Genomic DNA, 24,358 nt, shown 5'->3' on the forward strand with positions numbered 1-24,358 from the left:
AACTTACCCTCCACCCACGAGCCCACTAACCACTGCACCACTAACGTCTCCAGCCCATTCAACTGAACCATCTATCACAGACAGTCCAATAACACAAGCACCCCCAACAGAACCTCCAGTAACGAACCCTCCAGCTACACAGACTCCGCAAACGGAACCGACCAGTGCACCAACAGAACCTCCTGTGACCAGCCCATCGGCTACTCCATCGCCACCCACAGATCCTCCTGCGACGGCTACACCTACCCAGCCGCCACCAACATCCTCGCCCACCCAACCTCCTGTGACGGCTTCACCGACTGAGCCACCAGCTACGCAATCCCCATCCACAGAATATCCTACGACGTCTACACCCACGGAGCCGCCGGCTACGTCATTGCCACGAACAGAACCTCCTACGGCGGCTACGCCATTGCCACCGACAGAACCTCCTATGACTGCTACACCGACCGAGCCACCGACTACGCAATCCCCATCCACAGAATATCCAACGACGGCTACACCGCCGGCTCCGCCATTGCCACCGACAGAACCTCCTATGACTGCTACACCGGCTACACCATCCCCACCCACAGAATTTCCTACGACGGCTACACCAACTGAATCGCCGGCTACGCCATTGCCACCGACAGAACCTCCTGTGACGGCTACACCGACCGAGCCACTGACTACGAAATCGCCAACCATAGAACCCCCTATGACGGCTACACCGACTGAGCCACCAGCGACAGCATTGCCACCAACAGAACCTCCTGCGACCGACGCACCGGCTACACCATTCCCACCCACAGAACCTACTGAAGCTCCAATTTCTCAACCACCTCAATCTCAAGTACCACCTCAGACTGAAGCTCCACCAACTTCTACACCAACACTGTCAACAGAGGTTCCGCCTTCGGAAGGACCAATTACTCCTCCAACCGCAGCTCCGGATGTACCGAGCTCGCAAGTCCCTTCACCGTTCACTCAAGCACCGTCAACTGAAGTACCATTACCCGAAGCCCCCACTTCCCCGGCTCCATCCACCGACGCTCCCACAACTAAGTTACCAGCAACTCAAGCACCCCTAACCGACGTACCCATCACGCTATCACCACCCACACAGCAGGTCACACTAGCCCCAGTGTCGGAAGCACCAATAACCCAAGCTCCACCCACCCAAGCCCCGACAACTGGCCCATCATCACCTCCAAAACCAACTGCTGGACCAGTCACTTCAATTACACCAACGGAACTACCTGCTACGCAACCTCCCATCACAACGTCGACGTCCGTAACCAATGGTCCAGCTACATCTACGTTGCCCCCACCTTCTCCGTCGTCCTCCATCTCCTCTCCGCCGCCAGTCTCAACTGCATCTACGAGTAACTCTCCAATGACGAGCCAGTCGCCTCTCGTTCCCACGACTGCTAGCGTTACGCCGCTGACAAGTATCCCGCCTACTACAATGACATCCCCCTCGACTCAGTCCTTATCGAGCCCAACCCCTACCAGTGCTGCCACGACCGATGTACTAGCCACCATCCCACCCATCTCAACGTCCAGTCCATTGCTAAATAGTACACCCAGATCAACGGTAGAATCCGCATCATCTATCATTCCTCAACCTTGGTCGACTCCACCGTCACAAGCAAGCTCCAACTCCCCATTTCCGTCGTCCACGCTTTTATCAGCTACAATCTTGACCACGTCAACTCCACTTACGTCCAATCCGTCGCCGACATCAGCTACGTCCAATCCACCCACAACCTCACGGGTTGAATCGACGTCGATTCCCCAGGTCGACATCATCATGTCCAACGTTTCCGTTTCGTCGCCCGACGACTTGGCACCAAGTAAGGGTTCCCCCCTTTTCGTTCCATGAATCCTCATGTATAGCTATTGCCATCATATTAGATGCAACGTCCGCGGCGGTCGTCCTTGAGGACGGTGGCCCGGCTAGCCATATTCTCTCTCAGCTTCAATACCTGGCGTCCCAGTCGACTTCGTTTGTGGTGGGGACGGCGGTGGCCACGAGCCTCCTCACCGTCCTCACGGCAGCCACGTCCACCTCTGCCGCCGTCACCTCCACTTCGTCCTTCGTTGGCGCCGCCAGGTAGGTGCAAGGATGCTTGCAGGTCACCATGTTGATGACACTCATATTCGTTGTTCCAGCACTGCAGTGGTGGCCGCCGCCGCCACGTCGTCGTCGTCGGTGCTGTCGATGCCCCCGCCCGATTTGTTTTCGATGGGGCTACTGTTCGACTACCTCCAGTTTCTGGCATCCACGGGCCACATGGAGATGCCTGGCGCACCGCCCTTTTACCACGAATTTACCGATTCGTTGGCGTGGACGACGTTCAACCTTCCGCCTCCGTCTCGATCGGCCATCCCCCATCGAGGCATCCACCTCGAAGACGGAGACATCGTCGCAGGCGTCCTCGCGTACGCCGAACGTCTGCACATTGCACCCGATACGCTGTTCCTGACGACCGCCACGGGCCTCGCGTGCGTTGTCGTGGGAGTTGTCGTGCTGGTCAGTGTCGCATATGGGCTAGTCAGTGCCTGTGCGGCTCAAAAGTAAGCTACTATGTACTAGTATGTATTGTGCTTTCGAGTGAACTGTCGTGTTGTGGCTTTGGAATTTAAATCGATTTGATTGGCTACCTCAGATGAGCTCAAAATTATTAGCCAATCAAAACCTTCTCAATGAAATTTAACCAATCAGATCGATTATGGATCGGTTTGGTCGGCGCGATTCGATTGCACCCCCTGTATCAAATCGACAATATGTATCGAGTTCACCTTTTGACTTGGGATTTTACGTGTAACTAACTGTATCGCATCTATTTCGTTCGTTTTGACTTGGAATATCTGTAGATTCGACCTGGTCAAGCGCCAGTTGGCAGCGGAACTACCCACGTCACATCTCTTCCTTCGATGTGTGGTGCAAAGTGCCTTGGGGGTAGCGCTGCTGTCCGAGTACGCGCTGAGCATGACATCGAGTTTTCAGCTTCGGTACGGCGGCAGTTCTGCAACAACTTCGTCTGCGACAGGGTCTCTCTACGGAGCAACAGCGTCGCTGTGTCTGGTGTGCGGTGGCTTGCTGGTGCTGGGAGTGTGCCTCTTGCGGGGAAAGTCTGAAGCTCAAACGAACGACCCGACGTTCAAGTTCACGTTTGGCGCGTACTACAAGTACTACACGTTTGAGAACCGGTACTTCTTTGTGGCGAAAATGGGCGCAGAAATCGCTAGCGGCGTCATCGTCGGCCGCGTCGAAGACGTTCCGACGCAGCTGACGTTGCTCTTGACGTTGCAGTTTTCCATGTTCCTGTACACGACACATTGCAGTCCGTACGTGCTCGAGTTCCAAAGCATTGCCGCGGCCACGGCGTTCGTCCTCAAGATGGTAAGAACATTGTCGCGGATGGGGTAGCTGCTGGTTCGTGGAGCTGACTGATGATGTGCATGTATGTGCACAGGTGACGTATGTGCTGCTGTCGTCGTTCGTGACGACGTCCGTGAGCCAAGACGTGCAGGAAGTGGCTGGAACGGTGTCCCTCGTGCTTCAGATTGCCCTCTTGCTGCTCTTCAACTCCAGGCAGTTGCATATTTTGTACAAACAGATCAAGTGTCTGGTGATTCGACGACGACGACGGAAGCTGGTGGTCAAGACCAAAGCCGCGGAAGCAGCGATGCTGGCCGCAGAGTTGGAGCGACACAGCAGCCTTGGGCTTAGTCAATGGTCACTAGACGAAAGATATAGGCCTGCTGCCTAAGGAAAGGCGTGGATCATACATAGCATAAGATCTCACCCGCCATCAGGAGACGGCTTTCCATGTAGTGTTGGTAGACATAGTGCATGTACGTCAAGAGGATGAAGCCACTGTCAACCTTCCATCTCAGATGGCATGCGAGATGATCATGAGATCCATTTCTCCAAATTGATTGTACGATATTTCTCGATTCTGCCATTGCATACAGTTCCAAAGATAGAATAAAATGTTGATATTTAATTAAGTTGGTGGTGATTGGCTCTAGCGCAGTTGCCAATTTGATCCAAACCATGTTTTTGCGGCAATTGGGGCGGTCCAAGGCAATCGCGGCGGCGTCTCTGGGCCTCGCCTGCGGGATGGCGGCCTCGTCTCCTGCGTCGTACAGCAAGGATTCGTTGACGACGAAGAGATGGCACTTCTACAAGGGAAAGATGCATCCCAACATCGGCAACACCGTCAAGCTGTTCAAATGCGACGACACACCCATCGCCGACGAGATCGCAGAGTACCTCGGGATCAAGCTCAGCGACATGTCAGTCTCTCGCTTCGCTGACGGGGAAACGTCCATTCAAGTGAACGAGAATGTGCGCGGGCAACGCGTTTACATCGTGTCCTCGACGATCACAGTCGATCGCATCATGGAGCTTCTCCTGAGCATTGCTGCAATGCGCCGCGCGTCGGCCAAGACGATTGTCGCCGTCATTCCATTCTACGGGTACGCGCGACAGGACATGGTGTCCAAGGGCCGCGGTCCCATCTCTGCCGCCGATCTCGCGCGCATGCTCGAAGAAATGGGGGTCGACCACGTCGTGACTGTTGATTTGCACAGCTCCCAGATCGAAGGGTTTTTCAAACCCGAAGTTCCCGTGGACAACCTGAACGCCGCGCCTGTCGGGTCGGTCTTCTTCAGCGAACAGAACATCAAGCATCCGTGCGTGGTGGCGCCGCACGCGTCGGCGGTGCGCCGGTCGCTTCTCTTCCGCGACACGTTGCAGCGCACGTATGATACCCGTACGTCGATCTCAAAATGGCATGTTGAAGTAGGGAGTGAATTTGCATATTTTTTACTCGTGTCTTGTTCCAGCATTGCCCATGGCGATTGTGGTGAAGAAGCACATATTGGATCGATCGACTCCGGGTGAATTGGTCGGTGATGTGGAAGGAAAGGACTGCATTGTCGTGGACAACCTCGTGGACACGGGTACGTCGTGGTGCCGTATGATGATGCGCGATGGACGTGATGATCTTGTTGCTCTAGGATCGACGATGATTGAGGTGGCCAAGCTGCTGAAGAGCCATGGGGCCGCGACCGTGAGCGCGTTCTGCGTCCACGGCCGCTTCTCTTCGAATGTACGTACATCATGCACACGTCGATGAGTCGGTGGTTGCAGCATGTGACAGAGATGGAGGAACCCCGTCATATGAGTTCCTGTAGGCGATAGACGCGTTGAACGAGTGCAAGGAGCTCGACTTGATTGTGACCACCGATACCATCCCATGCCCTTCGAATGTGGAAGCGCAGAAGACGTCCAAGATCGTCACGCTTAGCGTCGCCCCTTTCCTCGCCGAAGCCATCTCGTGCATTCACGCCAAGGGCTCGATGTCCCAAAAATTTGCACTGTCCGCGTCGTAGTTGTAAATTGGCCAATCCAACAAGGGTTTAGTTTTGATTCGTTGAATATTGTTGTTTTCAGCCAATCCATGGCTTCAATAAGTCGGCATTGACGTTTGATTCGTCAAAATTCGCTGTTTGCTCACTTTCTTGTCGGTTTCGATTTATATCCAATCCGCAATGCTTAAAGCCATTGAAGTCGTTTGATTGGCCGCATTTTATGCAATCACAATATGCCGCCTCACTTTGCAAAGATGGCGGTCGCGGCAGCTGAGCTGAGTGTGCACGTGAGGGGTATCGCGGAGAAGCTTCGGAAGCGAGCCGACGATGCATCCAAGAAGGGAGGTGCGGAAGCATCTGCGGGCCTCTTATTATCCGTGGAGCATTTGCTTCAATCGGCAGACTTGATGGAGCGGCAGCACAAGGAACTGCTGGCGACATCGGCGGCGGAACCAGCCTCGACCACACTGCGTAATCTCCAACTCGTGGGTGCGATGCTTGAAAAGAAGAGCGAGGAGATGAGGAGCAAGCAAGCTGTGGGGCCTGCAAATTCGTTGGCGCAGTCGGCGAGTCATGTTCGCACGGGGCTCCAGCGCTTGGAAGCAGTGCACACGTGGCTGTCGTCCACGTTAGGCGACGCATATTCACCCGACATGGACTGGACAGATGCCCTTTCTCAAGTGTCCTCGAATGATCGAACAAGCCACGGCGACGAAAGTGCATTGAAGGCGGCCGAAGCGAACGTTGCATCGTTGGAAGCCGAGTTGGCTCAATGGAAACACCACCACGAGGCCACCCAAGCCCAGCAAATGCAACTTCTAGAGCAACTGGAACGAGCGGAATCGGACTTGTCCGCAGCTCTGAAAAGCCAGCGTGATATTGCAGCAACGAATGAAGTCATTCGAGTGGACTTGGCGTCGGAACGAGAACGCAACGAGCGGCTCGAGGCTCACGTGGCCGCGTTGAAGAGTGAAAATGCTAAGGCCGAGCAAGAGATGCAGGACGAGTGGGAGCGAGTTGTCAAGCAAAACCAAGTGCTGACGGCCACAGTGAAGGAGTTCAAAGCGAACGTAGCCGGGCGGGAGGAATGTGTGGATGCTTTGCAGAAAGAAGGCCAAGAAGTTCGCAACCAATTACGTGAAATGGAGCTTGAGCTAGAGGCTAAAACTGTCCAAGTGGAGCAACTTGCAGTACAACTGGACGCTGTGCGAGAGAAATTGACAACAGCTGAGCAAACGATTGCAACGTTCCGCGACAAAGGAGCCACGATCACAGCGTCGGAGGAGGAGGCTGCTGCATCCACGATCCATCGACTGGAGGGCGAATTGGCGGCTGCCACCAGTCGGCATCAAGCGGCATTGGATTCCCACCAGGAAGAATGGACGGCTGCAGAGGCACAGCGTCTAGCCACCATCCATTCCCTCCAAGACGAGCTCGAGACTGTCCGTGGCCTCTTGTCAACTACCACTGATGCCAATACCGATGTGGTTGAGCGCTTGAACGGGGAAGTGGAAGATTTGCGACAGCAACTTGCAACTGCAAGTTCCGATTTGAACGGATCCAAGGCGGCGCAGCAGATCGAGTTGTTGGAGCGCGAACTTGAGGTGCTTCAAGACCAAGTGCGTGCGTTGGAAGCCACCAGTGATGGTGCGAAGAACGTCATCGAGACATTGGAAGTGCAACTGTCGTCTGTACGAGACCAATGGACGGCTGCCCAACTGGCCGTCGAGACCTTGACAAGTCAACTGGTGGCAGCCAAAGCGCTTGCGGAGACCAGACAAGACACGATCGACGCCCTCGAGGACGAACTGGTGGTCGTCCGGCGGCAGGCGACGGAGGCGGTGGAGACGGCTAGGTCGTGGGAGGACGAGCTGGTGGCTGTGCGCGACGGCATCTCGAGGCTGGAGGCGCAGCTGGCGATGCCCCCGCCCGACATTATCGACGAGCTCGCCGATCGGGGCAGCACGGGGGGAGGTGTCGAGAGTGTGAGCAGTGTGGGGGACAAACTGACCCAACTCGCCACAGCCATCCGTTTGCTGCACGAAGAAAAGGGTTTGTTTCAGTCGGAAATTGAACGATTACAAGCGACTGTAGCCGACGAGCAGGCCACCGTGCACTTGCATCACGAACAAGTGCGCGCACTCGAGGTGCACGTGGACAAAACGCATCAAATGCACCAGGAAATGCGCACCACCCACGAAGAAGCGAGCATGGCCATGCAAGAACACGCAGCAAAGCTCAAGGACGAACTCGGTGGGTTGCGCACCGAAAACGCGCGATGGGCCGACCGCACGCAAGCGCTGGAACTTGAAGTTCTCCAACTCACCCAGGCCGTGGCGGACTTGTCGAACGCAGTGCCGAATGAACTCGCCACTGAAACTGAAACCAACTTGGTGGAGTTGACCAACCAAATCCACTCATTGGAGTTGTTCAAGCAAGAGTTGCTGGAGAAGTTGGCGACAGCAACGGCCACGGCCACGGCGCTTGAAACCGAGGTCGAACAGGCCAAGCAGAACGTGGCAGAGTTGCTCAAGAACGTCGTCGAGCTGACAGGGGAAAAGGCGCAAGTGGTGGAGCAACTCAACGCCCACAAGCTGGCAATGGAAGCGTTTGACGCGGAAAAGTTTGAGCTCCACGCGCAGCATAAAGGGATGGAAGACCAATTTGTCAAGTCGGTCACGGACCTCGAGAATCAAGTGGCCGCCAAGGACGCCGAGTTGCTGGCATTGCAAGAACAGTCTGAAACGTTGCTAGCACAGGAACAGTCAAAGGCGGCGGCCTTGCAGACTGCAGAAGTTGAAGTGGCCAAAGAGGCACTGATCTCAGCCGAAGGAATGCTTCGAGAGCTACAAGCAACGCATTCATCCATGGTGAACGACTTCCAGCAACGCCAAGCTCAATTGGAGCAACTGCACAGTCAAGAAATCGCGACATATTCCAACCAGTCGGACGAGCTAGCGTCGCACGTAAGACAACTGGAGACTCAATTGGCCGGTCTAAAAGAGGCTGATGAGTCGCAGACAGCCCAGTGGGAGTCGCAAGTGGCATGGCTGGAGCAACAACTGGCGGCCGTTCGCGATGAACTCGCTCAAGCGCAACAGGTCAAGGCCGAGTTGCTGGGCAAGCAAAACGAATTGGAGGTGCAAACCGCCGAGAAAATCCAATCGTTCGTCGACAAGATCAACGACTTGGTCGCGGAAAAGGCAACGTTGCAGGCAAGTGCAAGTGCCAGCGACCAACAATGGCAACGCCAGATCGACGCGCTCGAACTTCAAGTGCACACGCTCACGGATGAAACCCAACGGCTTGCGGACGACCACCGCCGTCACGTGGTGCAGTTGCAGCACGAAACCAAGGACAAAGCAGTGTGTGTGACAGAGGACAAGGCGTGTGCGACAGAGTGCGAGTTGGACGACGCCAAGGCCAAAACGGAAGACCTGACAAACCGAATCAAACACCTGGAAGACGAAATCGAGCGACATTTGAAGGTGCAAGAGGGGCATGCCGACGCCTTGGTCGATTTGACTGCCAGGTTGAACGCAGCCCATGACGTGGCAGTTCGAGAGCTCGAGGCCGAGTGGACCAATCAGCATGCTGCAAAGATCCAGCGGTTGATGGAAAAAGTCAACGCGTTGACGGAGGACAAGCACCACCTTCAGACCGAGCACGAAGTGCTGACGGGTCAGTTGGCAGCGTTGGGATCTGACAAGGCCCGATTGACCCAAGACATAACTCAGCTCCGCACGGCACTTGACGAACAAAGTGCCCAAGTGCAGACGTTGGCTGGTCAAGTGGAAGATGTACGGGCTGACAAGGCAGAGGCACTTGCTGACGTAGCCACGTGGCAGGGGAAGGTGGACGCTTTGCAAGAGACCCACAATGCCGAAGTTGCCAAGTGGAAGCAAACGATCGAAGCTCTGGAAGCTAGGGAGGCCGCGCATGCTTCGTCGGGTAACGAGCAACAAGCTACGATTGGCCAGGAACGAGACCAGGCATTGGTGCGTCCACGTTACCATATATTTGACTTGATTGGTCTATGAAATGTGTGTGATGGATATGTATATGATTGGCAGGTTCGATTGAACCAAGTGCAAAGTGCATTTGAAGAGTACAAGGCACGCGCGGCGGCAGCGTTAAAAAAGGCTGAGAAGCGCACGGCGTTGCTGAATCCTATGCTGGCGGAGAAGCAGCTACTGGAAAGTCAAGTAGCAACGCTGCAAGACGCTGCTCACCACGCCCAAGAAAAGCTGGAAAACCAACTGCTGGCCAAGGAAGAAACTATCTCCCGTACGATACACATATACAACTATTGTCGTTTTACCCAAAATTTGGCTGACTTTTGTGCGAATTCGTTGCCAAACCTATCGATCAATAACTTTGTTCTGACTATCCAGTGTCACACTAATTTCAGTCACACACTAATTATATGTTGAAAGTGTATTTAATTGGCCACTTGGTTAGTGTTGTGGATTTGGATTGGTCGATATAGTATATCGATTGTCTGCCGATCGATGCTGCTCATTCGATTGAGCACCCCACTCCAGTTTATTCACAATACCTTACAACATCCACATGATCATGACCATGGCACGGAATGAGCAGGTTTGACAGCGGCCATCGAGGACGCTGCCGCCAAAGTCCAAGAGAAGAGTGCGTACCAAGAGGAGCTACAAGCCAAGCAGACGCTCGAGTGGCAGGCTCATTTGACGCACATCCAAGCGATGGAAGCGTCGATGGTGGAGAAGGAGGGACTTCTAGCTGCATCAGCTTCCAAACTGGACCAGTTCCAGCTCGAACTGACTGCACTCCATGAAACAGTTGAGCTCAAGGCGAAGCTTGTGGCCAAGGTCCAGCTCGAACTAGAATCGGTGGAAGCTGCAAAGGAGCTCCTTCAGACACAACTGGACGACGCGCACAAGAGACTGGAGAGCCTCCTTGGTAAACCATCGCAACTCGAGCAACTTGGTCGGACGTTGGAAGCCACGACGGCGGAATTGGAAGCTCAACGACACACAAGTGCCGAGTTGGAGCAAACACTTGGTCACTTGACCAACGAGATGAAAACGACGGCGGAAGCTAGCGCCAACCAACTGGCGGCTGTCAAGGCGGAGCTGGCGGAGTTGGCAGCCTCAAAACGCGAACTGGAAGCAAAGGTCGTCTCGGACAAGTCGTCCGATGCCAGCAACGTTGACGCTCAAGTTGCTGCGCTTCAAAGCCGAATTGGGCAGTTGGAAGCGGACAAGGCGGCGCTGGACGAGTCGTGGCGGGTCAAGATGGCGGACGGAGAGCGCCTCCAGCACGATTTAGTGGTGCAAATCACGGCAGAAAAAGCTGCCCTGGCTGCGTCGCTCGAAGCGGCAAACACTGAACTAAAGCGATCGGACACTGGAGCCGACCAAGTGCGGGAGTTGCAACGCCTTGTACAGCAAAAGGACGCGGCAGTTGCCGAGCTATCGAGGCGCCTCGAAGTGGAACAGGCCAACGAAAAGATGGCGTTCGAAGCCACGAAACTGCTCAAGTCCCAACTGGATGAAAAGGACAGCTACGTGCAGTTGGTCAAGCAGAACGCCGAGTTGCAACTCCGTCAAGCGGGCTTGGATGCCGACCGCAAACTTGCCGAGCAACGCCGCGCCCAGCTGCTCGAACACGAAGCAGCCATTGCGGCCATGAAAGCATCTCTACTCCCCCCAAACTCTGAATCCAATGTGACTAGTGCCATTCATGACGAGAACTGCACCACCACCAATAATCTACGAGTCCGTGAAGTGGACTTTCAAGCGAAAGTGGATGCGTTGACCGAGGACAACGAGTCGCTTCGTCGCCAACTGTCCACGGCAGTAGCTAACAACTACCCCGAGCAACTTCAAAAACTACAGCAAGACAACGCCGACCTGGTGCAGTCCATGCACAGTCTGCGGGAAACCCTCAACGAAAAGCTGCAGCAACTGGCGACTTTGAAAGCGCCGGCGCACACGAAAATGCTCGACGAGTTGGAGCGCACAATCGACCACGAGAAGCGCGCGCTGTTTGAGCGGAAAGAACGTCACGGCCATCACATGTCCAAACTCCGACGCGATGCCGACGCGTGGCTCGACGAGGCGCAGCGCAAGCTGGACCAACACGCGGCGCTCCACGAGATGCTGCCAAAGGAGGACGTCGTGATGATGATGGAGGCGCAGGACGTGGTCGTGAATCCGCTCGAGGTAACTCTGGTGCTCAAGTCTGGCGTGAGCATCAAAGCCGGCAGCTCGTTTGAACTGCCCGTGGTGGTTTCCGCCGGCCAGACGATCCAGTGGAGCTTCCGCATCGAAGAGCTCGAGACAGACGTGAATTTCGCGCTCACGTTCAACGGAGATGTGGATGTGGTCCCAGTTGACCGTGTCGAGAGACTCGAAGGCACGTACCAAGCCAAGGCGGACGGCGTGCTCCAGTTTGCTTGGGATAATGCGTTTTCGTGGCTAAACCCGAAGACACTGGACTACCACGTGTCGGTGTTTGAGCCGCTCACGGAAGCCGCGCTGCAGACGCGGTACGTCTAGCTTGTATTACGATATGGAAGTAGAACAAGAGACCTTAGATGAAACTCGGGACTCTTTGGTGTAGAAAAGCCCAAGAAATTGTCAAGGGTCAACATAAAATGTGGAGTGACAAGTTGGATGTGATGGTAAGTGGGTATTTGTGGTGGTGGATGATATATATATGTGATGAATAATGCTGAGCTTGGTTAATAATTGGATGGATGGCAGCACAAAGAAGAAGCGTTGCTGGCATCGTTTGAACACGTGATGCAAACCAAGTTGCCTGGGGCGATTGAATTGTACTTGGAGGAGTGCATGGCCCATCGTGAGGTAGACATAGGTGGTTGATAAATGTGATTGTTTGCTCAAATATTTGGTGGATAGATGGTGGTATGCCCCAAGCTGAGCCAAGTGCAGGACAAAATGCACGCATTGAAAGCCCTCATTGGACTGTACGTCCAGGAACAGCAAGAGCTGACGGAAGCCACGGCGTCGCTTACGATGTTGCTGGAAGAAATCCACCAGGAGCAGCGGGATTTACACAATACGTGCCACTTGCACAAGTTGCGCGACGAAACCACAGAGTCGGTTCAAGCCAAGCTCCGTGCCCTGGAAGCCAAACTCGAAATTTAACGTTACAGTAGTACTACGGGCCTACGATAATCTATGTACCTCGATTTTTACCGTGTCTGTAAAACTCGCCAACACTGTTTACGCCGTCACAGTTTCTACCATAAGGTAGATCATACATGGAGCATGTTGGTGTCCCCACTTGTATTCTTTGGTCCCATGGAGAAGCGACGGGCGTCAGACGAGAGTATACGTCGGTACCGCAGCAGCAGCAGCGGCAGCAGTCTTGGAACTCCAGGCACGTCCAACCCCCAGCCCACTGGCCACTGCTTCGTGGCTCCGACAGGGGAACGTCATGGCTTGCGCAGTCTCGACCCAGACAAAGCATGTTTTGTCAGCCAAGCAGACGAAATCATCATCCTGTTCGAAGCCGTCCCCCCAACGCCCCTCCCTCCACCTGCACCCCCATCGTCGAGATCCCGCCGCCTCTTCCAAGCCGTCCAGCGCCGACTGTTGGCAGTTCCACATGTCCACACGCCTAGTTCAATCCATTCATGTGCGTCTTGCTTCGCTCCGACAATGGTTAGCCGTCCAACGAGCTCGTTTTTCGCCTCAAAAGTGTCCCCCCATCGATTGTGGCAATGCCAAACCTGCCCAGATTTGTTCGTCTGCGATGCGTGTTATATGCAAGGCGCCCACGGTTTCGAGAGCCAGGCGCCCGACTTGGCCGAAGCCAAACTCGACTTGCAGCTTGTCCAGTTGTGCAAAGCGTTCACGCTGCCTTTCTTGCGGCTCCTTCGTACGCGCATCTGCCACTCGACTGCCAACCCCCATCGACGCCTAGGTCGGTATGTGAACCTCGTCTATTGGTTTGGCCAAGTCGTTGGATCGACGCCGTTGGCTGAGATACCCCAGCGGGGCCTCGAGTTTACTGACCTGGATGTGGATGTGCGACAAGAGTTCGTTGAATTGCTGCGGCCACTCTTGGGCCAGCGGTCGGACTTGACCATGAACTTGGAATGGAATGATGGCTCGATTAAAGATCGAGGAAGTCTGCGGTTGTGGGTGACAGACACAAGTGAGACATCTTCACCATTTCAAGGCATCCTGCTGCAAGATGTGATCCTTCCGCGCGCGGTGGACGAGAAAACGTTGGCGCCAGCGAGTGCCACGTAGCATTTGCAACGGAACCGATTCGTAGACATTTGATACATGTGATATTAATACACATTTGACATGAAGTTTCAGAGGTTCAGGTGCCATGCTGCCATTGGGTGGCTGTGGCGGTGGATATCCGGAAAACAAATCGATTATCCGTACTTTACTTTGCGTTTGCCCCATATTGATTTTATTCCTTGGTGGTGATTACAACATGAGCTTGAATCCCGAAGCGTCGAAGCTGTTCCGTGTGCGTAAGACTGTCGTCAAGATGCTGCACAACCGAGGGTACATTGTGAGCGAAGAAGAGCTCCATCGGACCCCGGAAGGATTCATTGGGCAGTTCGGGGAGAACCCGACCCGAGACACGATGACGATTCTGGTCGAGAAGGTCGACGACCCGTCCGACAACTTGTTTGTGTTTTACCCTGAAGACGCCAAGGTGGGGGTGAAGCCCATCCGTAACTACTGCAACCGCATGAAGGACGAGAACGTGACCAAGGCCATCTTGATTGTCCAGGTAAGCTACATGACGCCCGCTGATGTGTTGCTCATGGAGGGTCTGATGTAGGATGGCATCACGCCGTTTGCCAAGCAAGCACTCAACGAAATGGCGCCTCGCTACAAGATCGACCATTTCAAGGAAAACGAGCTGCTGGTGGATATCACAGAACACACGCTCGTGCCGGTGCACAAGGTGCTGACAAAAGAGGAAAAGCTGGCGCTGCTCAAGCGGTACAAACTCAAAGATACCCAGCTGCCCCGCATGCAGGCCAGCGACCCCATCGCCCGCTACTACGGCATGTCCCGTGGCCAAGTGGTCAAGATCATCCGGCCTAGTGAGACGGCCGGGCGGTATGTCACGTACCGAGCCGTCATGTAACACGGGACGACGACGACGACTGGGATTGAATATGATATCGCCTATGTATTAACAGTAGACTTGCTTGGCAATTTTGCACGCACACGTACTCGCTTCAGACGCGACTAGTATTTCGGGACGGTAGGTAGCCAAGCTAAGTAAGGGGGTATTCCTGAACCTGTCAAACGTCGAGCGTTGGATAGGTTTCCACACTTTTACTCAAGTATTGGAACAAAGGACACGAGCTTATTACGATTCGATCTATATATCAAGGACACAGTTCACAGTTTTGCGTCGATTCGGGCGATGAGCGCGGCCATATTCACAGACATCGCGGCGAGTTTGGCCTCCAACCGAGCTTCCATCATGTCGAGGCGCTCGTTGAGCTCACTCACGTCCACGGAAGTAGGAGCAACTTCACCTTCTCCCACAAAATCTTCACCGTTGACGTCGTCATCGTTCAAATTGCTGTCGCGCAAGATGTGCATAATCTACAAATGCAAAAACAGACGAAACTCTACAACAGTGTCGCGTGTCCAACGTACGGCGAGGAAGGCGCGGGTCTTGCGCAGGACAATGTCGGCGTCGACGTCTGTTACACAAAGTTGCTTAGCAATCAACGCCGATGTCACGGCTGTGGATAAGCCAGTGTTGGCCGATTCGGCGAACGACCCAAGCTGCATCATGTGGGGGTGGTTCCAAGGCCACAGCATGGGTCCAGCGAGGCGCCGGAGTTCCGTGATGGCTGCCATGTATGGCGCGATCTTGGTCGCCGTGACGGTGCGGACGTGGTCGAACGCCGCCAAGACGATCGCGAGCAGCATGTTGAAGAGCACGAGAAAGAGGATGACCATGGCACACCAGTACCATGTGAACGCAATGTTGTAGTCGACGGCGAAGATGGCGGCGAGGTCAAACTGGCCAAAGAGCATGTTGACCACCGTGATGACGGACCGACTGATGGTGCTGAACTGGAGCAGTCGCTCGCCAAAGAGGAGGCACCCGGACGTGACGAACGCCGTCAAACAGATGACGAAGATGCAGCAGAACGGCACGAGTGAGTGCAACGACGCGGTCAATGTGGCGGTGACCATGTTCAAATGCGGGTGAAAGCGCAACGAACTGAGCGTTCTACAACAAGTCGCTCAGGAAGTTTTGGACGAGAGTCTATACCGAAACATGAGCAGGCCCAACGACACCATGCCTGCGATCCGCACGCTGAGCGTGAGGTACCCCATGGCTTTCAGACGCGTCATAATGTCCACGAGCAGCAGTTGAGGCTGCGAGGACGACGCGCCCGTTTCCAGGGCGGTGAGGTCGGCCGCGAACGTCGGACTGTACACCGACATACACAGTGCCGTCCATATGGCGAAGTAGACTGCGACGGACACGACAGACAGCCACGTCACGGCGCGCCACAACGTGCAAAAGCGGGGTTTGGGGGGTTGGCCAGTGCGTTGGCGATGGCCACGACACCACTCGCGCAGTTCCATCCATATGGTCGTGATCCAGAGAACGAGCACGCACGCGTCCAGCGGTGCCGCAAGGTACGACGTCCCGTACGGATCTAAGCAAGTCAGTGGCCAAAGGAGACACATGACAGTCGCATTTACCCGATGGCATGCACTTGGTTTGATAGATCGGCTGGAGGAACCCGCCAGGTTGGAACGTCACGCGGAGGGAAATGAGACACAGCAGGTTGAGTTCGCCATTGAACGTGGCCAAGTTGATGTGCAAATTGGCCGTGGAGGCATCGAGCCACGCGCCAGATGCTTGTTTGGCTGAGATGACGGCGGTGGCGGTTTCCGGATCGGCGCCCGCGTCGATGTAGAAGGTCGAGTTTAGGACGGGGGAGTCAAAGTCGTGGCATTGGGCGTACATGGCGCCAAGGGGTCCGTCGACGACATCACAGGGGCGGGGGGGCGCCGAATACGTCTTGAATTCAACGGCACCGAGAATCCGGTGCACGTAGTTGACCCTCCGGAGGTCGGGGGTCGAGAGGTTCCGGCCGTTGTAGTCGGTTTTGACAAACGTATACGGGACGAACGTGTTAGTGAGCCACGGAAACACATCGTGATGGGTCGCCATGTTGCTGAACTTGGTGGTCGTGACAGTCGTGACGGCATCCTACAGATGGAGGGTGGATAGACATGTGACCAGGGTGATCGATCAACATACTGTGCCGGACTTGGCCACGATGTTGGCGAGCCCATTTTCGGACGGAAACATGGCCTGGATAGGCGTGTGGTCGAGCGCACAGGCGGCAAACACGAGGAAGAAGAACATGTTGAACAGTGGCGAGAGGAAGATCATGACGAAGTCCCCCCTCGACGCGTACGCCAAGCGGACGTCGTCGATGGTCAACTCCGCCGTGCCCATCTCGATCACGACGCAGTCTAGCTGGCCTGACGATGTTGCCGGTGACTGGACTCGTTCTGACTGCAAGGGGTTCGTGGTGACCTCGGCTCGAGCAGTGTTGATGGTGGTGCTGCGGCGAATGACTGCGCCCGGATCAAGGTCCAAATGGGGACGACTTCCTCTGGTGTCGACATCCACGTTGTATCGGCTGCCTCTACTGTTGGTGGCAGCCACCGTTCCAAACATGGCTCGCATCACGAGCCCAATGTAGTACGGTGGAAACTTCAGAGTTTTTTTCGATTGCGCGTCAACTATGTTTACCACGGTTGCTCTAAATATAACGGGGCGGTTTTAAATTGGGAACGTCGTCCATTGTTAAACTGGTGAGTCCAATCGGGTAACAAGAGCGGCGATTTGAGCTTGCATGGCCACGAGCTGGTTGGACAAGTCTGTAGTCGATGGATCGTCTGCGTCGTCGTCATCACCATGAGACTCTCGCAGGACATCCATGACCTAACGTTACACGTAATTGTCATAAACACAAACTCTTGGTTGGAGGACATGTGATGTTCAAGTTGACGTACTCGCTTGAACGCGCGTACTTTGGCTAACAGTAGCGTCGCCTGGTCATCGGACAAGGCCAAGTGCTTGGCTATGGCTGCCACCGACACGTCGCGCAATTCGTCGGCGTGCACCGCGCGCCCCAGACGTATCATGTCACGGCGACTCCACGGCCACAGCCACAGGCCTTCGACGCGCGCGAGCTCGGAGATGGCCGCCATGTACGGCGCTGTTCTCTTGTCGCTGCTGTTGTGAACCTTTTGGAACGACTCGATCACAATAGCCAGCAGCATGTTGAACAGCACGAGGGAGAGCACAACCATGGCGCTCCAGTACCACACGACCGCCGTGTAGTAGTTGACGTCGAGAACCATGTCTGGATTGAACTGGCCAAACAGCATGTTCACGACCGTGACATATGACATGCCGATGGTGCTGAAGGCTTTGGTGCTGTCCCCGAAGAGGAGGCAGCCAGACATGACAAACGCTGACAAGCACACGACAAAGACAAAGAAAAATGGGGCGAGCGACCGCAGCGACTTGGTCAAGGTGGCCATAACCACATTCAAGCCCGGATGGAACCGCAGCGACCCGAGGATGCTACCGACACAGGAATAGTACGAAGAACAACACGGTGTGGGTTTAGTTGTACCGAAACATGAGCAAGCACATAGCGGCCATGGCGCTGAGCCGTAGGATGATCATGATGGTGCCCATGGTCTTCATGCGATCCATGATGTCGATAAAGTACACTATGGCCAACGCAGTGTTATGTTCGAAGTCGAACGCGGGGTTTTCCATGGCAATGATCTCGTTTTTCAGTTGCGCCTGGGCGACCAAGACGCTCAAGATGATCCAAAACACATAGAATGTCAGCACAGACGCCAACGACATCCACGTGACCGTGCGCCATTTCGTCCACACGACAGCCTTTTTTTGCTTGCGGTGGCGCGCAATCTTGCGGTAGTCCATGCCGACCGTCGTCAAGAAGAACATACCCGTGATCAAGTCCATGAGTCCGCCGCTCGGGTCGTTCCCATACGGATCTACAAGTCACTTCCCTGTCCATGGTTCCAGATGTGGGTTGTACATAGGTACCTAATGGCATGGAGGTCATCTTCGACCGCGTGTCGACATACCCCCCCGGCTGGAACTTGATTTGCAACGCCGTGATGCAAAGCAGGTTGAGCTCGCCGTTGTACGTGGCCACGTTGATGTGCAGTGCCGTATTAGCGTCGCTGACCAAGGTGTGGTTGGCTTTGACCTCTTGGAACCAGTCGATGATTTCTTGGGCGGGGGACTTGGGGTTCAAGTACCAAGGCGTTTCCTGCTCGGCGTTGGCCCAATCGTGGCAGGACTTGTATATGGGCGAGAGGGACGCCGAGACGTCGCAGGGGATCTTGGGGGCGACGTACGCTTTGATTTCCACGGCCCCCACGACCTTTTGGAACGCCGCAATCCGGCCGACTTGGTCCACTGGAATCGACACATTGTTGTAATCTGTGGTTACAAACACGCTCGGCACGAATGTATCGATGAGCCACGGAAACACGTCAGCTTGGGACTGAATGTTCTTGAACTTCATCTTGGAGTCGGCCGTCAACGTGTCCTACATGACACCAACCGTTTAAGATATCAAGCAGAATGGGTACTGTCTACGTACAGAACCCGACGTGACGAGGGCCGCCATGAGGCCGTTTTGAGACGGAAACATGGTCTCAATCGGCACATGCGTCAGCGCCGCCGACGCAAAGAACGTAAAAAACATCACGTAAACCAACGGAGTGAGGAACACGGACTGGAATTCCCCTCGACTTTCGTACGCCTCGACCACGTCCTTGACGGTGAGAATGTCATACGTGGATAAGGAGCGACGAAGCATCGACGGACGGGGAAGCGTCATGGTAAATCAATCAATCGACAAGCACCCTGGTTACAGATGCACAATGCACAGTCATAGGGCTGCGAAAGTTTGACTTCTATTATTAGCCCGCTTAAGCCATCATAATCTATTCGCGGCCTTCGACAAGTTAAACTTGAGTGTCTAGTCGAGCCACCATGGTGGCAATGCGGACTTCCATCTCCCCGAGCTGGTGATTCACGCGGTCGACGTCCGTCTCGTCGCCTGTCGCGTCCCCATGCGTGTTGTTGGGTTGTCGTAGAATGTCCATAATCTACATTTATACGCACGTACGTAACGACGACTAATATCCATCACCGAAAGGTACCTTTGTAAAGGCGATTGCCTTGGCCAGTACTTTCTGAGCCTGGCCGAGTGGCAAATTCAACAGCTTGGCAATAGCGGGCGCCGTGGCCTCGTGCAGATGCTTACGTTTGACAGCACGACCCAATGCTATCATGTCGTTGTGAGCCCAAGGCCATAGCCACGGGCCTTCCACTCGCTGCAAGTTTGCAATGGCGTTGATGTACGGCGCCGACTGGGCCTCGGCTTGCTTGTGCTCCCGGTAGAACGCTTCCAGTACCACCGCAAGGAGGAGGTTGAACAGCACGAGGAAGAGCACGACCATGGCACTCCAGTACCACACGACGGCAAAGTAATAGTTGACGTCAAAGATCTGGGCGAGGTCGAATTGGCCAAAGAGCATGTTGACGACTGTCACGTACGCCATACTGGCCGTGCTAAAATGCTTGACATTGTCGCCAAACAAAAGGCACCCTGACACGACGAATGCTGACAAACACACGGCAAACACAAAGCAGAACGGCAGCAGTTCCTGCAGGGACTTGACCAACGTCGCAGTGACTACATTCAATCGCGGGTGGAACCTCAATGACCCGAGGATTCTAGTTGACCAACCTAGTGTCAGATATACAACAAGCGGTAGTAGGGGTTACGGCACCGTAGCATTAGCAAACAACACGCTGCCATGGCTTCCAAACGAAGTGCAATCATGGCATACCCCATGGTCGTGACCGTGGATACGATGTCGGCCACATATGTTTCGACAAGTGACGCGTTCGCGTCAACGTCTAGCGTTGGGTCGTCCAATGCAATGATCTTTGTTTGGAGGGTCGAATCGTAAACCAACCAGCACAACACCCCCCAACACACGTAAAACGTTGCGACGGCCACGAGCAGCAGCCACGTCACGATACTCCATGGCGACCAGAATCGGCGCAGGCGCTGCTTGCGCACTTGCCGGAACTTGCGAAACTCTGTCACCAACGTTACCAAAACGAACAGAAGTACAAGCGCATCGGTGCCAATGCCAGCGTGCTCGTCTCCGTATGGATCTAACACATGGATTCATATTCCATTTATGTCCAGACGAAGAGCTTTTCTCGTTGTACCAAGTGGAATCGACGTGAGTTTGTACTTGGTGTCGACAAACCCGCCGGCTTGAAAGTTGATACGCAGCGACATGATACAAAGCAAGTCCAATTCGCCGTTGTATGTGGGAATGGTAATATGAAGCGACGTCGTGGACGGAGTGATGAGGCTTCCGTTGGCTTGGACAGTCGACAGCCAGTCGAGAATGTCGTCGCGAGAGCTGTTGGGGGGAAGGTACCATGGCTCTTCAATGGGGGCAGACAAAAAGTCGTGGCACGGGCTGTAGATGCGTGTGAGCTTGTTGTAGCTGCTGCAAGCCACTGGAGGAGCCGAAAATACGCGAAGTTCAATGGCCCCAACGATCTTTTGGTACGTGGCAACACGAGAGCGAAGTGTCGACGGAACGACAGCCAGGGATTTGGAATCTGTCGCGGTAAATATCGTGGTCAGAAACGTAGTCGCGAGCCACACGTAGGCATCGTCCGGCGTGTGGATGCTTTTAAACTTGATCGTCGTGTCGTCTTTCGTGTCCTGCGCATACATACGAGGAAAAGTAAAAAACGATTGGACCTGGCTGGCTGACAAGTACAGACGTCGTACCTCGCCGCCAATCGTCAAGATGGCCATCGCCAAGCCACGATGCGATGGAAACATGTCGTTGATGGGTACGTGGGTAAGAGCTGCTGAGGCAAATGCAGCAAAGAAGAAGGTAAAAAAGACTGGCGAAAGGAAGATCAGGACGAAGTCTCCTCGATTGTTGAACGCAGACTCGAGTTGGTCCAAGGTGATGATGCCGTCGACGTGACGCGTCCTTCCCGAGGTGCCGCTTTCGGGCTCGTTGTCATCAGGAATCACGTCCTCATCAACAGCTGCCGCCACATCCACGCTCGCGCTGGATCCATCCATAGGATCGACCAATATGACAGCGTCAATGTCACACGATTATCGTACGACCCCCCTCGTCGCGACCTTTCGGTAAGTGCATTTTTCGGATACTGATCGCAAGTTACATATTTCCGGATACTGGACATTTTTCCGCCATTGAAACAGGTACAGTACAGACGGGTACCAAATTCGGACCTTGCTAGCAGCATCATGACAGGCAACGAGGGAGGTGAAGCGACGACGGCGGAGGAGGTTCTATCGTACTGGTTTGATGGCGACATGCAAGAGCTGCACCGGACCAAGTGGTTCCCAGTGTCTGGGAGTGACGTTCAAGCTGCGACAGACGCCGACATCACGAGCAGATTTGGCACTCTGCTCGCGACGGCAGAAACACGAGCGTTGCATGCGTCCTGGACTAGTCGTCCACATTCGTTTGTGGCGTTGATCGTGTTGCTGGACCAGTTCTGCCGCCACGTCTACCGCCACGACGCAGACAAACGCAAGGCCATCGACGTCCTCGCCTTGGAACTCGCCACACAGTTTGTCGACGATGGGTTGCACTTGCACGTGTCGGTGCCTCACTTTGTGTTTGCCCTCATGCCATTCCGCCACTCCCCAACTCCAGACCGCCTCGAGCACGTCTTGGCGCACATCGACGGCCGCGAGGTACGATTGCCTTTGACATGACATCACGTGATGAGATCGTTATGTGGACAGACCACGATGCTGCACGACACGGACCTCCTCTCCAAGTTCCGACGCACGACGGTGCAGCGCCAGTCCCATCTTCGCGTCCCCAACCACCGGGAACCCGGCGAGGAGTTCGACATCCTCGAGCGCGCGGCATTCCTCCACCCGAACGAAGCGCTTCTCCTGCCCAAGCATCCGCTGGTGCCCATCATGCATGCGTTCCTGACGTCCATGCGCGCGGGTTCCGACGCGTGTCCCGCCATCGGCATCTCTCTCTCCGGCGGTGTGGATTCCATGGTCATCGCGTACTTGTTGGTCACGCTCGCGCCTCGCTACAACAACTTCAAGGTGAGTTTCACAATCAACATGCTTGCTTGACCAAAGCATCTTGGAATGCTATAGGTCGTGGCAGTGCACATTGACTATCTCAACCGACCCGAAAGCAGCGCCGAAGCCGCCTACGTCCGTGCATGGGCTCACGATCACAAGTACGCTGGCAGAGCATCCATCCCCTGACAATCTATCTCTCAACGTTGTAGCATCGAATGCATTGTGCGCCCTGTGGAAGAGTGCCAGCGAGCCACCACCAAGCGCGAAGACTACGAGAAACTCAGCCGTGATATTCGGTACACTACGTACCAGGACGTGATGGCTCGGTTTACCATCCCGGGCATGTGCGTGGGCCACCACCGAGGTGATGTTCAGGAAAACGTCATCTCCAACATGATGAAAGGGCAGAGTCTGCTGGGACTCAATGGCATGACTCCGTCGTCCATGGTCAATGGGGTATGTATATATATGCTGCTTGTATGAAATATATATATATATATTTTATCGATTTGGGGATAGGTTCGTATATGGAGACCGCTGTTAGCAGTCAACAAGGACGCGATCTTTGATTTTGCCCATACATTTGGCGTGCCATACTTTAAAGACACGACGCCCCAGTGGAGCACCCGTGGAAAACTAAGGCGACAGCTCATGCCGCTCTTGCAAAATATTTACGGCGACGGTAAATATATATATATTCTCCACAAAAAACATATATACTTATATCCACCGAATAACCCACTCAAATATACATATATCGCTAGGGTATCTGAACAACTTGTCCAACTTGGGTCAAGAAGCCACCGAATGCGCTGATGTACGTCCACCATGAAACCACCACCTTTTACAATTGAGTAGGTTTTGGAAACGGCCTTGTTAGGCCCAGTGCTGAACACAGTACAGAGCTCGGGGCTGGCCGTGTGGATCGATCTGACCCTTCTTTGTGCGCAGCCCATGTTTCTGTGGAAGGAAATTCTTCGCCGCGTGTGCCACGAACGCATGGTATGCGCAGCAGCAAGTTGCTCGAGTTCATATTGCAGTTGTAGGGCGAACGGATGATTCGTGACAAACCCATGGGCGAACTACGGGTCAAAGTGCTCAAGCCCAACTTCAAGGCGTCGTGGATTACCTTGAAAAAGCAAACGAAATCGTTTGTGACCACCCAAAAGCACCTCGTGCTGTTCCGGGAGCCAGTGTTTCAAACGGTATTTCCCCCCGACTTGTACTTTGTCGCAGAGACGACGCCGCTCTCGACGGTGGGACCGTGGCGCATTCAGCTGCGTCTGGTCGCGTCCCCGCACACGGACGCCCAAGTCCTCGAGGTTAGTTATATATATACTAGTATGGACTAGTCGCAAAGTGATCCATATGCAAACTAGATACAATCGAAAAGATGGGATTTGTGGGGGGTCATCCACGCGAGTGGGGTCACGTACGTGCTCCCCCATGCCCATCGGTACATTCTCGACACGGAGGACCGACCGGCGGCGCTGCGGGGCATCGACAAGTGCCTCACAGACGCCATGCCGCTGGTGAAGAATCACGGCGTGCTCCAAGACTCGACCCACGTTGTCGTTGTCACGTTAGAATATGTTTCGACGTCGGTTTGAATTTCTGCTAGATAACACACAAGATACGTCACAAGTGTATCGCGTTGGGAGGAACTCCCCCATTGTTGTAGAAGTAGTACAGTATACTATAATACTACTCCGGAATATTCCGTACTTCGCAGTAGTTCTATCGGTAGTGTACTTGTTATTGATATTA

At 54.5% G+C, this 24,358-nt stretch overlaps 9 protein-coding genes across 15 annotated transcripts in view; 6 read left to right on the top strand and 3 right to left on the bottom strand.

Annotated features, from left to right (window-relative positions):
* The window catches only part of H257_06407 (hypothetical protein), a 5,890-nt gene extending 1,942 nt beyond the window's left edge, over positions 1 to 3,948 (top strand). Inside the window, exons 2-6 of the mRNA XM_009831609.1 lie at positions 143 to 1,835; positions 1,897 to 2,095; positions 2,155 to 2,559; positions 2,860 to 3,388; positions 3,462 to 3,948. Of these exons, the coding sequence (XP_009829911.1) occupies positions 143 to 1,835; positions 1,897 to 2,095; positions 2,155 to 2,559; positions 2,860 to 3,388; positions 3,462 to 3,758 (3,123 nt within the window). The 3' untranslated portion in view covers positions 3,759 to 3,948. The remainder of the gene's footprint in view (positions 1 to 142; positions 1,836 to 1,896; positions 2,096 to 2,154; positions 2,560 to 2,859; positions 3,389 to 3,461) is intronic.
* A 35-nt stretch (positions 3,949 to 3,983) lies between these two features.
* H257_06408 lies at positions 3,984 to 5,434 on the top strand. 2 transcript variants are annotated; one of them, XM_009831611.1, is made up of 4 exons: positions 3,984 to 4,766; positions 4,840 to 4,956; positions 5,014 to 5,105; positions 5,191 to 5,434. In XM_009831611.1, exons 1-4 carry the CDS (start codon positions 4,046 to 4,048, stop codon positions 5,386 to 5,388), a joined length of 1,128 nt encoding a protein of 375 aa, XP_009829913.1. In that variant the 5' UTR covers positions 3,984 to 4,045; the 3' UTR covers positions 5,389 to 5,434. The 2 variants fall into 2 exon arrangements, with proteins under 2 accessions (XP_009829913.1, XP_009829912.1); XM_009831610.1 differs by having other exon boundaries at positions 4,840 to 5,105.
* Positions 5,435 to 5,621: 187 nt separating this feature from the next.
* H257_06409 lies at positions 5,622 to 12,573 on the top strand (the record flags this gene model as incomplete). 2 transcript variants are annotated; one of them, XM_009831612.1, is made up of 6 exons in its annotated part: positions 5,622 to 9,365; positions 9,441 to 9,654; positions 9,970 to 11,896; positions 11,971 to 12,031; positions 12,114 to 12,215; positions 12,270 to 12,573. In XM_009831612.1, the coding sequence occupies 6 exons, from the start codon at positions 5,622 to 5,624 to the stop codon at positions 12,516 to 12,518; spliced, it is 6,297 nt and encodes a 2,098-aa protein (XP_009829914.1). In that variant the 3' UTR covers positions 12,519 to 12,573. The 2 variants fall into 2 exon arrangements, with proteins under 2 accessions (XP_009829914.1, XP_009829915.1); XM_009831613.1 differs by having other exon boundaries at positions 9,970 to 12,031.
* Positions 12,574 to 12,674: 101 nt separating this feature from the next.
* Positions 12,675 to 13,631, top strand: H257_06410 (hypothetical protein; the record flags this gene model as incomplete). The annotated part of the gene is made up of 1 exon (XM_009831614.1): positions 12,675 to 13,631. One exon carries the CDS (start codon positions 12,675 to 12,677, stop codon positions 13,629 to 13,631), a length of 957 nt encoding a protein of 318 aa, XP_009829916.1.
* Positions 13,632 to 13,810: 179 nt separating this feature from the next.
* Positions 13,811 to 14,575, top strand: H257_06411 (hypothetical protein). Its single transcript, XM_009831615.1, has 2 exons — positions 13,811 to 14,133; positions 14,185 to 14,575. The coding sequence occupies exons 1-2, from the start codon at positions 13,828 to 13,830 to the stop codon at positions 14,494 to 14,496; spliced, it is 618 nt and encodes a 205-aa protein (XP_009829917.1). The 5' UTR covers positions 13,811 to 13,827; the 3' UTR covers positions 14,497 to 14,575.
* Positions 14,576 to 14,699: 124 nt separating this feature from the next.
* Positions 14,700 to 17,130, bottom strand: H257_06412 (hypothetical protein). 4 transcript variants are annotated; one of them, XM_009831616.1, is made up of 5 exons: positions 16,654 to 17,130; positions 16,089 to 16,602; positions 15,649 to 16,042; positions 15,021 to 15,606; positions 14,700 to 14,966 (listed from the first exon to the last, which is right to left on the bottom strand). In XM_009831616.1, the coding sequence occupies exons 1-5, from the start codon at positions 17,086 to 17,088 to the stop codon at positions 14,757 to 14,759; spliced, it is 2,139 nt and encodes a 712-aa protein (XP_009829918.1). In that variant the 5' UTR covers positions 17,089 to 17,130; the 3' UTR covers positions 14,700 to 14,756. The 4 variants fall into 4 exon arrangements, with proteins under 4 accessions (XP_009829918.1, XP_009829920.1, XP_009829921.1 ...); XM_009831618.1 differs by having other exon boundaries at positions 14,700 to 15,606; XM_009831619.1 differs by having other exon boundaries at positions 16,089 to 17,130.
* Positions 17,109 to 19,333, bottom strand: H257_06413 (hypothetical protein). The gene is made up of 5 exons (XM_009831620.1): positions 19,058 to 19,333; positions 18,493 to 19,003; positions 18,047 to 18,440; positions 17,418 to 17,994; positions 17,109 to 17,346 (listed from the first exon to the last, which is right to left on the bottom strand). The coding sequence occupies exons 1-5, from the start codon at positions 19,295 to 19,297 to the stop codon at positions 17,209 to 17,211; spliced, it is 1,860 nt and encodes a 619-aa protein (XP_009829922.1). The 5' UTR covers positions 19,298 to 19,333; the 3' UTR covers positions 17,109 to 17,208.
* An 18-nt stretch (positions 19,334 to 19,351) lies between these two features.
* Positions 19,352 to 21,670, bottom strand: H257_06414 (hypothetical protein). Its single transcript, XM_009831621.1, has 5 exons — positions 21,287 to 21,670; positions 20,707 to 21,217; positions 20,256 to 20,649; positions 19,623 to 20,199; positions 19,352 to 19,568 (listed from the first exon to the last, which is right to left on the bottom strand). The coding sequence occupies exons 1-5, from the start codon at positions 21,590 to 21,592 to the stop codon at positions 19,425 to 19,427; spliced, it is 1,932 nt and encodes a 643-aa protein (XP_009829923.1). The 5' UTR covers positions 21,593 to 21,670; the 3' UTR covers positions 19,352 to 19,424.
* A 76-nt stretch (positions 21,671 to 21,746) lies between these two features.
* On the top strand, positions 21,747 to 24,306 carry H257_06415. Of its 2 annotated transcripts, XM_009831622.1 has the most exons (9): positions 21,747 to 22,237; positions 22,289 to 22,609; positions 22,664 to 22,749; positions 22,801 to 23,047; positions 23,111 to 23,273; positions 23,356 to 23,408; positions 23,450 to 23,593; positions 23,638 to 23,913; positions 23,971 to 24,306. In XM_009831622.1, exons 1-9 carry the CDS (start codon positions 21,782 to 21,784, stop codon positions 24,199 to 24,201), a joined length of 1,977 nt encoding a protein of 658 aa, XP_009829924.1. In that variant the 5' UTR covers positions 21,747 to 21,781; the 3' UTR covers positions 24,202 to 24,306. The 2 variants fall into 2 exon arrangements, with proteins under 2 accessions (XP_009829924.1, XP_009829925.1); XM_009831623.1 differs by lacking the exon at positions 23,971 to 24,306 and having other exon boundaries at positions 23,638 to 23,951.
* Positions 24,307 to 24,358: the final 52 nt, after the last annotated feature.

Source organism: Aphanomyces astaci (genome assembly GCF_000520075.1).
Source record: "Aphanomyces astaci strain APO3 unplaced genomic scaffold supercont1.12, whole genome shotgun sequence".
NCBI classification, from domain to species: domain Eukaryota; phylum Oomycota; class Saprolegniomycetes; order Saprolegniales; family Verrucalvaceae; genus Aphanomyces; species Aphanomyces astaci.

Bases quoted from the DNA above. Each gene is read 5' to 3' on its own strand.
- H257_06413 (XM_009831620.1), bottom strand. From the start codon at position 19,297: ATGACGCTTCCCCGTCCGTCGATGCTTCGTCGCTCCTTATCCACGTAT. The intron at 18,441-18,492 runs GTACCTATGTAC...AGTGACTTGTAG, and splicing joins GATGACCTCCATGCCATTAG to ATCCGTATGGGAACGACCCG. The intron at 17,347-17,417 runs GTACGTCAACTT...GTGTAACGTTAG, and splicing joins AAGTACGCGCGTTCAAGCGA to GTCATGGATGTCCTGCGAGA.
- H257_06415 (XM_009831622.1), top strand. From the start codon at position 21,782: ATGACAGGCAACGAGGGAGGTGAAGCGACGACGGCGGAGGAGGTTCTA. The intron at 22,750-22,800 runs GTACGCTGGCAG...TCAACGTTGTAG, and splicing joins GCATGGGCTCACGATCACAA to CATCGAATGCATTGTGCGCC. The intron at 23,409-23,449 runs GTACGTCCACCA...ACAATTGAGTAG, and splicing joins AAGCCACCGAATGCGCTGAT to GTTTTGGAAACGGCCTTGTT.
- H257_06414 (XM_009831621.1), bottom strand. From the start codon at position 21,592: ATGGATGGATCCAGCGCGAGCGTGGATGTGGCGGCAGCTGTTGATGAG. The intron at 20,650-20,706 runs GTACAACGAGAA...TCCATGTGTTAG, and splicing joins ACTCACGTCGATTCCACTTG to ATCCATACGGAGACGAGCAC. The intron at 20,200-20,255 runs GTGCCGTAACCC...TTGGTCAACTAG, and splicing joins TGTTGTTTGCTAATGCTACG to AATCCTCGGGTCATTGAGGT.
- H257_06412 (XM_009831616.1), bottom strand. From the start codon at position 17,088: ATGCGAGCCATGTTTGGAACGGTGGCTGCCACCAACAGTAGAGGCAGC. The intron at 16,603-16,653 runs GTATGTTGATCG...CTCCATCTGTAG, and splicing joins TCGTGGCCAAGTCCGGCACA to GATGCCGTCACGACTGTCAC. The intron at 16,043-16,088 runs GTAAATGCGACT...TGACTTGCTTAG, and splicing joins AACCAAGTGCATGCCATCGG to ATCCGTACGGGACGTCGTAC.
- H257_06411 (XM_009831615.1), top strand. From the start codon at position 13,828: ATGAGCTTGAATCCCGAAGCGTCGAAGCTGTTCCGTGTGCGTAAGACT. The intron at 14,134-14,184 runs GTAAGCTACATG...GGTCTGATGTAG, and splicing joins AGGCCATCTTGATTGTCCAG to GATGGCATCACGCCGTTTGC.
- H257_06408 (XM_009831610.1), top strand. From the start codon at position 4,046: ATGTTTTTGCGGCAATTGGGGCGGTCCAAGGCAATCGCGGCGGCGTCT. The intron at 4,767-4,839 runs GTACGTCGATCT...GTCTTGTTCCAG, and splicing joins GCAGCGCACGTATGATACCC to CATTGCCCATGGCGATTGTG. The intron at 5,106-5,190 runs GTACGTACATCA...GAGTTCCTGTAG, and splicing joins ACGGCCGCTTCTCTTCGAAT to GCGATAGACGCGTTGAACGA.